The 12045-nt window shown below is 47.1% G+C and overlaps 1 protein-coding gene across 1 annotated transcript in view; it reads left to right on the forward strand.

The window, feature by feature from the left end:
• PDZD2 (PDZ domain containing 2) overlaps positions 1 to 12045 on the forward strand; it is a 124248-nt gene that overhangs the window by 19617 nt on the left and 92586 nt on the right. Inside the window, exons 4-5 of the mRNA XM_008053306.1 lie at positions 2257 to 2389; positions 10308 to 10463. Coding sequence (XP_008051497.1) covers positions 2257 to 2389; positions 10308 to 10463 — 289 coding nt within the window. The remainder of the gene's footprint in view (positions 1 to 2256; positions 2390 to 10307; positions 10464 to 12045) is intronic.

The raw sequence follows: 12045 nt of genomic DNA on the forward strand, positions 1-12045 counted from the left end.
AGTGTTCGTGTACTCATGCTTCTTCCCTCCCTCCTTCCCTTCCTTTTTTTTTTTTGAAACAGGGTCTTACTCTGTTGCCCAAGTTGGAATGCAGTGGCACAATCATGGCTCACTGTAGCCTCAAACTTCTTGGCTCAAGCAATCCTCCCATCTCAGCCTTCTGAGTAGCTGGGATTACAGGCACAACAGCAAACCTAATTTTTTTTTAAATTTTTTGTGGAGATGGGGTCTTGTTATGTTGCCCAGGCTGGTCTCGAACTCCTGGGCTCAAGGGATCCTCCTACCTCATCCTCCCAAAGTGCTGGGATTACAGGCATGTACCACCACATCCAGCCCATATACCCATGTTTGCAGCCCAGATCTGATACTTGCAACAATAGCAAATTAGGCAGTTTATTTGTTCTTTTTAAAATTCATTCTTCTCCTTATGAAGCTTGGCTGTAGGGAACCAAGAATGAAAAAAGCGCTTAAGAGACTGTATCCTCAAGGTCCTGTAACTCTGCTGGGGTATATAAGAGATATGCAAGCCGGGCTCGTTGGCTCAGCGGCTCAGCCTGTAATCCCGCGCCTTTGGGAGGCTGGGGTGAGTGGATTGCCTGAGCCCGCGGGTTCGAGACCCGCCTGGGAAACTTGGCGAGACCTCATCTCTACAATAAATCAAAAATTAGGCGAGCGTGGTAGCGCACGCCTATAGTTCCAGCTACTTGGAAGGCTGAGGCGGAAGGATCACCAGAGCCCGGCCACTGCACTCCAGTCTGGATGACAGAGTGAGATTCCAACTCAAAAAAAAAAAAAAGAGAGAGAGAGATGCAGTGTAGTATGAAGCACAGGTACACCAGAGGACTCTGGTCAGAGTCATGTCACCTGGAAAAAGAGGAGGACAACAGATTAGGAAAGGATTGCACATGGGCCTAGGACACATTTGCTCTCTTTGAGCTTAGGTCAGTGGCTCAGCTGATGGACAGGGTCGCAGGATTAAGAAAAGAATGACTTTGACTCTCTTAAAACCTTGGGGTCTTGGTTCCTTTATCACCATCTTCACTTGAATGGCATTTCATTGACTTAGGAATATGCTGGCCAGGCATGGTGGCTCACACCTATAATCCCAGCACTTTGGGAGGCTGAGGTGGGAGGATCACTTGAATCCAGGAGTTTGAGACTAACCCAGGCAACATAGTGAGACCTTATCTCTCCAAAAAAAAAAAAAAATTTTTTTTTAATAGACTGGGTGTGATGACATGTGCATGTAGTCCCAGGAATTCAGGAGACTGAGATACAAGGATCACCTGGACCCCAAGAGGTCAAGGCTGCAGTGAATCCTGATCTGTGCCACTGCACTTCAGCCTGAGTGACAGAGCAAGATGCCCAATTCAAAAAAAAGAGAGCGTGTGCTTATCGTTTTGATGTTGTTGTTGTTGTTGTTGTTGTTTTATTTTATTTATTTTTTTGAGTTGGAGTCTCACTCTGTCGCCCAGACTGGAGTGCAGTGGCCGCTCCCGGCCACCGCAGCCTCAACCTGCTGGGCTCCGGCGATCCTTCCGCCTCAGCCTTCCAACTAGCTGGAACTACAGGCGCGCGCTACCACGCCCGGCTGATATTTTTTATTTATTGTAGAGATGAGGTCTCACGCCCAGGCGGGTCTTGAACCCGCGGGCTCAGGAAATTCACTCACCTCAGCCTCCCAAAGGCACGGGATTACAGGCTGAGCCACCGGGCCCGGCATTGTTTGATTTTTTTGAGTTGGAGTCTCACACTATGGCCCAGGCTGGAGTGCAGTGGCATGCTCACAACCAGCACAGCCTCGACCTGCTGGGCTCAGGTGATCCTTCCACCTCAGCCTTCCAAGTAGCTGGAACTACAGGCAGCTGTCACCATGCCTGGCTAATTTTTTTATTTATTGTAGAGATGAGGTCTCACCAAGTTGCCTAGGCTGGTCTCGAACCCATGGGTTCAGGAAGTCCTCTCACCTCGGCTTCCCAAAGTGCTGGAATTAAAGGAGTGAGCCACTGCGCCTGGCTGAGCGTGCTTATCGTTAAGCCACCACCCGAAATCAAGGAGCCTTTCACCCCTCTTGTGGGAATCTGGACATAAAAGGATAAAGCAGTCCCATCTCAGTCTGTCTCTGGTTGACACCGCTTCCTCCTTACCCTGGTTCTAACTGTTCCCTCTCACGACCCTCCCTAGCTCCAGGAAAATGTCCCTCCTCAGGCCCAGGATGTCTTGACAAGGGGTTTTTTCCCATCTCCGTTTCCTCAGGGATGGCAGACTGTCCTTGGGAGATGAGCTGCTGGTGATCAATGGTCACTTACTGGTCGGGCTCTCCCATGAGGAAGCTGTGGCCATTCTTCGCTCAGCCACCGGCATGGTGCAGCTGGTGGTAGCCAGCAAGGTAGGTAGTGTTTGTTTTTTAATATTCATGATGGTGGTGGTGAATTTGGGTTGAGCCTCACCCCCGTGCCACACCCAGGCACACAAGTGCCCTTGCACATTTACCTTGGGCCATTTAAGCAGCCTTGATTCTACAGGGCAAGCCCACACAGGAGCCCATAGCTGAAGTGCAGTTAATTATTTTGCTTTCTTTTTCTTTTTACCTTTTTTTTTTTTTGAGTTGGGGTCTTACTCTGTCTCCTAGGCTTGAGTGCAGTGACGCAATCACAGCTCACCTCAGCCTCAACCCCCAAGGCTCAGGTGATTCTCCTGCCTCAGCCTCCCAAGGAGCTGGGACTACAGGTGCACACCACCATGCCTGGCTAATTTTTTTACTTCTGTTTTTGTACACACGAGGTCTCACAGTGTTGCTCAGGCTGGTCTTGAACTCCTAGGCTCAAGTGATCCTCCCTCCTCAGCCTCTCAATTACAGGTGTGAGCCACCACACCCAGCCTATTTTTCTTTCTTTTAAGAGTCTTTGTAGGCATACGTTAGGGGATAGAAAGGCATAATAGAATGAAAACAAAGGTAAGGACGGGAGGCTGAAGGTAGGACAGTGTGGAGAGAACAGTAACTCTCCCAGGAGGAAATGTGAAGCCAGGAGAGCTGGGAGGGGAGAAAGACTCAGGGGCCACCATGGCAGGACGCCGGCCTGTTCTCACTCATGGCCTCATAGTGTTGGAGCTGGAGGAAGCCTTGTGAATCCTGTTTGCCCAGCCACCACTTTCTTTTTCTTCCTCCCCACACAAATGAGACAGTGAGCCAGAGTCTCTATGGCCAGTTATCATCTTGCAGAGGCCATGATGCCATCTGCAGTGCCAGATCCCAGGCCCTAGTGCCCAGCCCAGTGTCTGTACCCTGTCTTGCTGTTGCCTCTTCTTCATGGTTCTCCTTTCACAAGGCCCTGAGGCCCCAGGGTAGGGCTGCTTTCACCCCCACCCCCAGAGTGTGTCAATATCACGCCCTTTCTGGGTCCCGGTATCTTTCTTAAAGCGCCAGTTAAAGGCTGCAGGACTCCCCAGCTGTGGTGAGAAAAAGGAGGCGTTGACCTCCCTGGGGTCTGATCTGTTGTCTGATGTACTATTGATGAGCGTCAGAACATGTCCGTGTGACTGAGGAGCTAGGAAATGGAGCCACGAAGGGTTCGCTCCACTTCTGGCCACGAAGGATCAGGGGTTAGAGCCCTCACCAGTCTTAGCCCTTGGCAGCAGGACACCCTTGCCAGTCTGGGTAATTCCTTTTCATTATCCCTGTTGTTATTTTCGAGCCTGGCGCCCATAGGTTTGTGTACTTTCCCTCTCCGATTGCGAAATCTTTTGCCAATTCTTTGGACTATTGAACAAATAAATAGAAGAACATTTTGAGCTATCTGAAAAGTCTGCTTTCCTCTCTCTCCATCTTTCACCCTCAACGCTTGACCTAAACTCTCAGACCTCCAGGAAGAATATGCAGAGCTCTGGGGAAGATTTGGCAGAAAGAGTAGGCGCCTGTGTCCCTGGAGGCAGGCGTTGGGACCATTCTCCATTCCTAGATCCTTTCCTGCCCTCCCTGAGATACCGAGGGACATCCTGGGGACTTCTCCTCAGTCCACGGAGCTCCATACATGTCTTCATCCAGAACATCTGCCTTAGGCTGTCTGTATCCCCTCACTTAGGATGGGGAAGGAGAGCAGATCCCGGGATGTCTTTTGTCAGCCTCGTGAATTCCACATGGAAGGAAATGCTTCAAGAAGAGGAGAAACAAGTTTCAAATTGTGCCAGATGTATTAGGAGTTTGGAAGCGTCATCGGGTCTTAAACACAGACACAGAGGTACACGTTTGCAGAGAATGCCCACTTGGTTTGCACAGCTACCTCTCCACAATCTGTGCCAATGAACTTGAGTTTCTGCACCGGTGTCACACCACGTGCCACAAAACCTTCATCTCTGTGCTGACTTCTTTCTCCTGCCAGTTTGAAAAATATGAAAGGGGGCATGGGCTGAACTTTAGGACCCAGACCCTAGTCCTCTGAATGGCATTGTGGCCTCTGCAAGACGGTAGATGGCCACAGAAGCTGGCCATGGAAGCTCTGCCCCACTGTCTCAAGCCGTTATCCACAAATAAATGCACAAACACAAAGAAAACACAAGATAAAAACCAAAAAGGGCCACTCATGGGTAAAGCTATAATAAAGCTAATAATTAAGGGACATACACAGGACTTTGGAATCTAGTCCCTGGATGATGCCTGCTCTCTGATCTCACATACCAACTGAAAGGAAGAAAGGACGCAATATGTATTAGATGCCCACTGGGTGCCAGGTGCTTTTTACCTATTATCTCATTTAATTTTTGCAAATATAAACCCCTGGCCGTGAGTGGTGGCTCATGCCTATAATCCCAGCACTTTGGGAGGCCAAGGAAGGAGGATTGTTTGAGGCCAGGAGTTCAAGACCCGCCTGGAAAAATGACCAGACCTCAAAAAAATGAAAAAAGTCAGCTAAGTGTGGTGGCATGCAAATATTTGGGAAGCTGAGGCAGAAAGGTTGCCTGAGCCTGGAGGTCAAGGCAATTGTGAGCCCTGATTGTGCCTCTGCAATGCAGCCTGGGCGACAGAGTGAGATGCCAACTCAATAAGATACATAGCTAGGTAGATGCATACATACATACATACATACATACATACATACATACATACATATATACATACATACATACTTTTCCTGCCCTGAGATGGGTATTAGTTCTTATTATTCAAAGGAAAGAATTAAAATCTGAGTGGTTAATTACCTTGCCCAGAGGTCACATAGCAGGAGACATCAGAAGCAGGTTGATTCCACCAGACTCCCAAGCTTACTGGACTTCAAAGCCCATGCTGCTGCTCACACACCGAGCTGCACTTCAAGCAAATAAAAATAAAGGACACTAGAGCCATTGGTATTAGAAAAATATAATGTGTTTCTGCTAGAGGCTTTGACTTGGAGGGACACTTGCTGGGGTCCTTGTAAGGCTGAATAGCATTCTGGAGCCACAGAATGGGTGTCCGTTCGCATTCTTAATCCACTGTCTCTTGGGCATCCATCCTGACTTTGGTCCCAAAGCTGACCCAGACCTCAGAGGAGTCACACATTTGATTTCTTTCTATGTGCTCTTTTTACAATTAGGCAGTAAACTCCTACATGTGCTTTTGTTCCTAAACTTCATCTATATCATCCAAGGTGCTTGTCAACATAGGAGAAAAAAGAAGCACCTCTTAACACCTGTTCCTCTTCTTTATCTAACAAAAGCAGGGAATCCACAGACTTGGTTGCTGACATCATATTGGAAGGGGAAGGGAGAGCTTTGACATACTGGATATAAAGACCAATATGAGTGTTATTTTAGGTGATAGTCACCTTATCACAAAACTTTAAGGCATTGTTTTGGAAATATAACCATTGCTTTCTTTTTTTTTTTTGAGTTGGAGTCTCACTCTGTCACCCAGGCTAGAGGGCAGTGGCACGCTCTCGGCCACCACAGCCTCGACCTGCTGGGGGCTCAGGTAATCCTTCCACCTCAGCCTTCCAAGTAGCTGGAACTACAGGCATGTGCCACCATGCCCGGCTAAATTGTTTGTTTGTTTGTTTGTTTATTTATTTACTGTAGAGATGAGCTCTGCCCAAGTTTCCCAGGCTGGTCTCGAACCAGCAGGCTCAGGCAGTCCTCTCACCTTGGCCTCCAAAATGCTGGGATTATAGGCGTGAGCCACTGCGCCCAGCTCCATTGCTTTCTTGTGGAGAGGATGTCTCATGTTTCCACACAAAAATGTTGTTTGCTTATATAATAGCACTCCAGCCTGGTGACAGAGTGAGACTCTGACTCAAAAAACACAACAAAAAAGCAAGTAATATATATACATATCATTATACTTATTATATCCAATGTAGACAACCAGAAAAAATATAGAGAAGAAAAAGAGGATGAGATGTTCATAATACTCCCGATAATACTATTTATTAACTGGTGTCCTTCCAGCTGGGAACATGTGTGTGCAGTATGCATGCATGTTTTCTTTTAAATGGAATCAAGCACAAGGAGATAAAGTGTACCCAGAAGCAGTCCCACTTATGCCTGCTGGACTGAGTGCCTATAAAAGCTGTGTATCCTGGGTGAGTTGTTACATCTCCCTAAATCTCAGTTTTCTCCTCTGTACAGTGAGAATGAGTAACTACCTCTTTGAGGATGTCAGGAAGAGTAAATGAGATACAAAGGGCCTGAGCAGTATAGCTGGTCATAGTGAACACCAGGCCTTTATAGTTATTGCATAGTATTACATCTAGCTTATTATTACACACATTATTGGTATCATGAGTACCACAGATTCTCCTAACCTGCTTTATCACTCAGTAGCGTACTGGAAGAATCTTTCCACATCAGGAGATTCATTTGTACAGCACCATTTTTAATGACCATGGAGTGGTCTATTCTATAGCTGCTGGGCAATTTACTCACCAGTTGGGTCTTTCTTTTCTTCTTTCTTCCTTCCTTCCTTCCTCCCTCCTTCCTTCTTTCTTTCTTTCCTTTGTTTCTTTTCTTGTCAGAATCTCACTCTGTCACCCAGGCTGGAGTACAGTGGCACACCCTTCTCTGCTAATAGTCTAATCGAGTTGGCATGACAAAAAAGGACTGAGCTCACTTTTTTTCTTTTTTTTGAATCAGGGTGTCACTCTGTTGCCCGTGCTGGAGTGCAGTGCGACATCTTTGACTTCTTGGGTCAGGCGGTCCTTCCTCCTCAGTCTCCCTAGTAGCTGGGACTACAGATGTGTGCCACTATGCCCAGCTAATTTTTAAATTTTTTGTAGAGACGAGGTCTCACTATGTTGCCCAGGCTGGTCTCGAACTTTTGGACTCTAGCAATCCTCCCACCTCAGCTTCCCAAAGTGCTAGGATTACAGGCATCAGCCACCATGCTGGGCCTTGAACTTACTTTTTTTTTTTGAGTTGGAGTCTCACTCAGTCACCCAGACTGGAGTGCAGTGGCCGCTCCCGGCCACCGCAGCCTCCACCTGCTGGGCTCTGGCGATCCTTCTGCCTCAGCCTTCCCAGTAGGTGGAATTACAGGCATGCGCTACCACGCCTGGCTGATTTTTGATTTATTGTAGAGATGAGGTCTCGCTGCCCAGGCGGGTCTCGAACCCACGGGCTCAGGTGATCCACTCACCTCAGCCTCCCAAAGGCGCGGGATTACAGGCTGAGAGCCCGGCTGAACTTACTTTTTGTTTAACCGTTCTTTTGCTGTTCCTTAGGTAAGATCTATCAGTATAGTATTCACCATTACCGATCTAAAACGAGTTATCTTCAGTTACCTTGAAGGTGAAACCATTAAACTACCAACAAATGTCACTCTCATTGGGTGCCAACTCATTTATATTAGTAGCAAATATTCTGTAGTTTAAGATGGGTTATTATTATTATTGTTATTATTATGATGATGATTATTATTATTATGATAATAACAATAATAATAATTGAGGGTCCTCTTTTCTGTCAACCCTCAAGCAATTTAATGATGAAAACTTTCCATGTGTTTCCTTTCGTGGTGAAATGGCTGATGTGAGGGAATGAGAAGGGAATTGATTCCTCCTTTTGCTGGCCCTGTTCCCATAGCCCTGTTCCCATAGCCCTGTCCCCTCCCTGGCCCTGGCCTCCCATGCTGTGACATTTCCCAGGACATTGCTCGCTCCTTCTTTGCAATGAGGCCCTCATGCATACACTGGCTTTATCTGTACATAGGAACAAAGGACTGTACTGATGACGCCTCCTTTAGACGCTAGTCTAAATGGAGTCGAATTCCATGTATTTTTGTTGACCTTTGAAAGTTGTCCAAGGGCCACTTTCACTGAGAAGACATGATCAGTCTTGAAATTTCCACTTTGATCCAATAAACCATCCGTGAGCTTGTGCTAGGGATGGACTGGGGAGGAGAATATCGTGGCTATCTGGGCTCTAGGCTGGGTCAGGGGACACAGCCAGTGAGTAGAAATGATATTTGGCTGGAGGAACTCTCAGACTAGCAGGGGAAACACACACGTCAAGTTGGATGTCTGTGGCAGAGAGAGAAAAGCAGGAGTCAAGGAGCTTAGAAAAGAAAGGACAGGCAAATGGAATGGCTCCTGAAGGGTTCAGGAGGGCCCTCAGGAGAGGGTGCTTAAGCTCTGCCCAAATAAGCCTCAGTTACGACAGGAAAGGTGGTCTCAACAGAGGGAGCTGCTGGCGGAGGGGCATGGGTGATGCCAGCCTTGGTGAGGCTCCAATCTCGTGGATTCTTTGGCTTAAGCCTGAGGTGAATTTTAGAGTGGCCAGCAAAGTTTTAAAACGGAGTTTATTAGTGAGAAGAAGAGAAGGAAAAAGGAAGATTCATGGCAGAAAGACTTGTCATGGACTAGTTTCTCAGAAAAGAAAAACCATGCTTTCCTCTTTCAACTACAAGCTAGATAGAGCTACCTGGTTATTGATATGCTAATGAGGGTGGAGCACAGGTAAGTGCTGCCTCCTCCCCTCTGACAGGAAGAGGGGTGATCTTATGATCACTTCTGGGTTGTTTTGTTTTGTTTTGGTTTGGTTTGTTTTGTTTTGTTTTGAGTTGGAGTCTCACTCTGTCTCCCAGGCTAGAGGGCAGTGGCACACTCATGGCCACTGCTGCCTTGATCTGCTGGGCTCAGGTGATCCTTCCACCTCAGCCTTCCAAGTAGCCAGAACTACAGATGTGCGTCACCATGCCTGGCTTATTTTTTGATTTATTATAGAGATGAGGTCTCGCCAAGTTGGCTAGGTTGGTCTCAAACCTGTGGGTTCAGGCAATCCTTTCATCTTGGCCTCCCAAAATGCTGGGATTATAGGTGTGAGCCACCGCATGCAGCCACTTCTGTGGTTTTGATCAGTTAAGAGGTGGGGTTGAACCTTTTATCTTCAATCAGGAGCCTGAAGGATTTTTAGGGTTATTAGCTAAAAGGTTGGGCTGTCCTATTCTTACATCTGATGGGGTTTTCTTTTGATTGGCTGGAGGAGGGGGTGCAGTAAGCTGTCAGCTTGGCCTGCAGTAAAATGTAATTTTAAAAAAATACTTTGTAAAACCTGCCTATGGGAAACGTATTCATGTCTACCCTACCTCAGAGGGTTGGCAAGAGTGTTTGAAGGGCAGTGTGACTTGAACAGAAGGTGTGGTTTATGGGGAAGAATCAAGGAGGATGGGTTTGAAGAACTGTGCAGAAGCCAACTTTCTTTTTTTCTGTGTTGGGGTTTCTCTCAGTCACCAGGTTAGAGCTCAGTGGTGCAATCCCATCTCACTGCAGCCTTAACCTCCTGTACTCAAGTGATCCTCCCACCTCAGGCCCCTGAGTAGCTGAGACTACCACACCTTGCTACTTTTTTGAAGCTTTTTTTTTTGTTTTTTTAGTAGAGATGAGGTCTTACTATGTTGCCTAGGCTGGTCTTGAACTCCTGTACTCAGGCGATCCTCCTGCCTCAGTCTTCCAAAGTGAGCAGAATTATAAGCGCAAGCCACCATGCCCAGCCTAGAGGCCAAGTCTCTAAGCTGCTCACCTGCCAATAGATAAGGGGATTAGACTATCTCCTGAAAGCAAGTCGGGGGAGACCTGGGAAGGATCTTGAGTTCAGGAAACTTGGATTGCCATAGAAATAGCGACCTAAGAAACACACATTCACCAGGGGAAAAACTAAGTTGGTTTGTGTTTAAACTGGGTTCGCACCTCTGACATTTGAGGTAACCTTGCAAATGCACGGTGTATGTTCCGCATAGACTTTGGGTCGGGAGCGCATGACCAAACTCTGCCAGGTTGGCCTCAAGAACTGCTTGGTGCTGAGGATAGTTCACGGATGGTCCTTTAATTGTGTCCCCCTAGGAAAACTCTGCAGAGGACCTCCTCAAGCTAACATCTAAGAGCTTGCCTGATCTGACCAGCTCGGTGGAGGACGTGTCCTCTTGGACCGACAACGAAGACCAGGAGGCAGACAGAGAAGAGAACGAAGGAACCGGCCCGTCTTCTGTCCAGGGAGCAGTAAGTGTGCCTCCGGCGTCCCAGGCTTTCTGTTAGAATGATGTTTTCCTGAAGTCATGAGTGCCAGGATCAGAGGACAGACGCTAGAGATGGTACGATAAAAAAGTGGTTGGGAGTGGACCGCAGTTAACTTCTTTTTATGTTTTTCTCAGAATCTTCCGGAAAAAATCTGTGAAGGTGATGCTTTGTATTTAAGAAAAAAAAAATTGAAACTATAAACAAGATAAGAAAGCCACTTAGTATTGATTTCAGCCACACATCAGTTTCTGGGGCACTTTATAATATATACAAGGACTTTGTTGCTATATCTTGATATAGTGTGTTTGACAACTACTATTAGTGTATTTAAACCTAGACTGAGAGATTTCTGGTAGAGCATGAAATGTTAAAGCGACACAAAAATCACTCTGGCAAAGTCACATGGAATATGTCTTTCGATTTTAGTCAAGCCAGGACTCCCCTCAAGGCTCCTCCTCACGCAGCCTGGGGCACTTCACATCCTCACGGTCTGTCCTCACGCTGCCTGGCGCACACAGTCAGGGGGCTTTGGGTTAACTGGCTGCAGTGTGGCTCCGTGGTCTTCTCTTTGTATCCCAGATCTGAAAGATGTGCTGTTTTTAGTGTATGTTCCCTATCCAAACGGCTGTGGGGAACATACCATTTGGGACCCCTTATTCTTTCCCACCCACTCTATACCTAGACAGCATGGGTAAACAGTGGAAGATTGACCATAGTAAGGCCACAGAAGATTAAAAAATGCATCTCATTATATTTACCACAATATATTATATTACTTTGGAATTGCTTTAAGGGAGAAAATGTTGCTTTTTCTTTTTCCTTTTGGCGCCTGTAGATCCAAGGCCACTAAGTATGGTTGTATAGGTTGTGGACTGCACAGATATATCACATCTAAGGGAGTACCATTATATTGTAAACATCATAGGTTTTGAGATTTATGATCATGATTTTCTGAAAGATGGCAGTAAAGAGCCTCTTTGTGCTCTCTGCTGGCAGGGCAGTTACCCTCTACTCTGTTTTCTATGGTACAAGAAGGGAAGTGTTATGGCTGTCCGATCAGTGGACTTCACTCCAGCACTGCTGCAGTGTTCTGACCTTTTCTAACCAGATCTCCTTCGCTGGTGGTGCCTTGGTCTGTGGAGTTCCCAATGCTCTCTCCCTCTCCTGCTCCCACCATGTGGAGAGCCCACCCCTGTGATCAGCCACCCATGGCTCATCTCAGCCCGCTTTCAGGGGAAGGCTGAATAAGCTCAGGGTCTTCACCAGGGGAGAGCTCTGCACACTACACCCCCTCTGACAAAGTCCCTCAGCCCCTGGAGCAGCCCAACGGCTCCTTGTGGAGGTCACGGTCACACAAATGTTTCTAAATCTCGTAAGTCATATTCAAAACACTTCAAGGAATGATTTAATTATCTGGAAACTTCTTTTTTTTTTTTTTTTTTTTTTGAGTTGGAGTCTCACTCTGTCGCCCAGACTGGAGTGCAGTGGCCGCTCCCGGCCACCGCAGCCTCGACCTGCTGGGCTCCGGCAATCCTTCCGCCTCAGCCTTCCGAGTAGCCGGAAT

The sequence above is a fragment of the Carlito syrichta genome, unplaced genomic scaffold, assembly GCF_000164805.1.
Source record: "Carlito syrichta isolate Samal-C Ts95f unplaced genomic scaffold, Tarsius_syrichta-2.0.1 Scaffold288045, whole genome shotgun sequence".
Taxonomy (NCBI): Eukaryota; Metazoa; Chordata; class Mammalia; order Primates; family Tarsiidae; genus Carlito; species Carlito syrichta.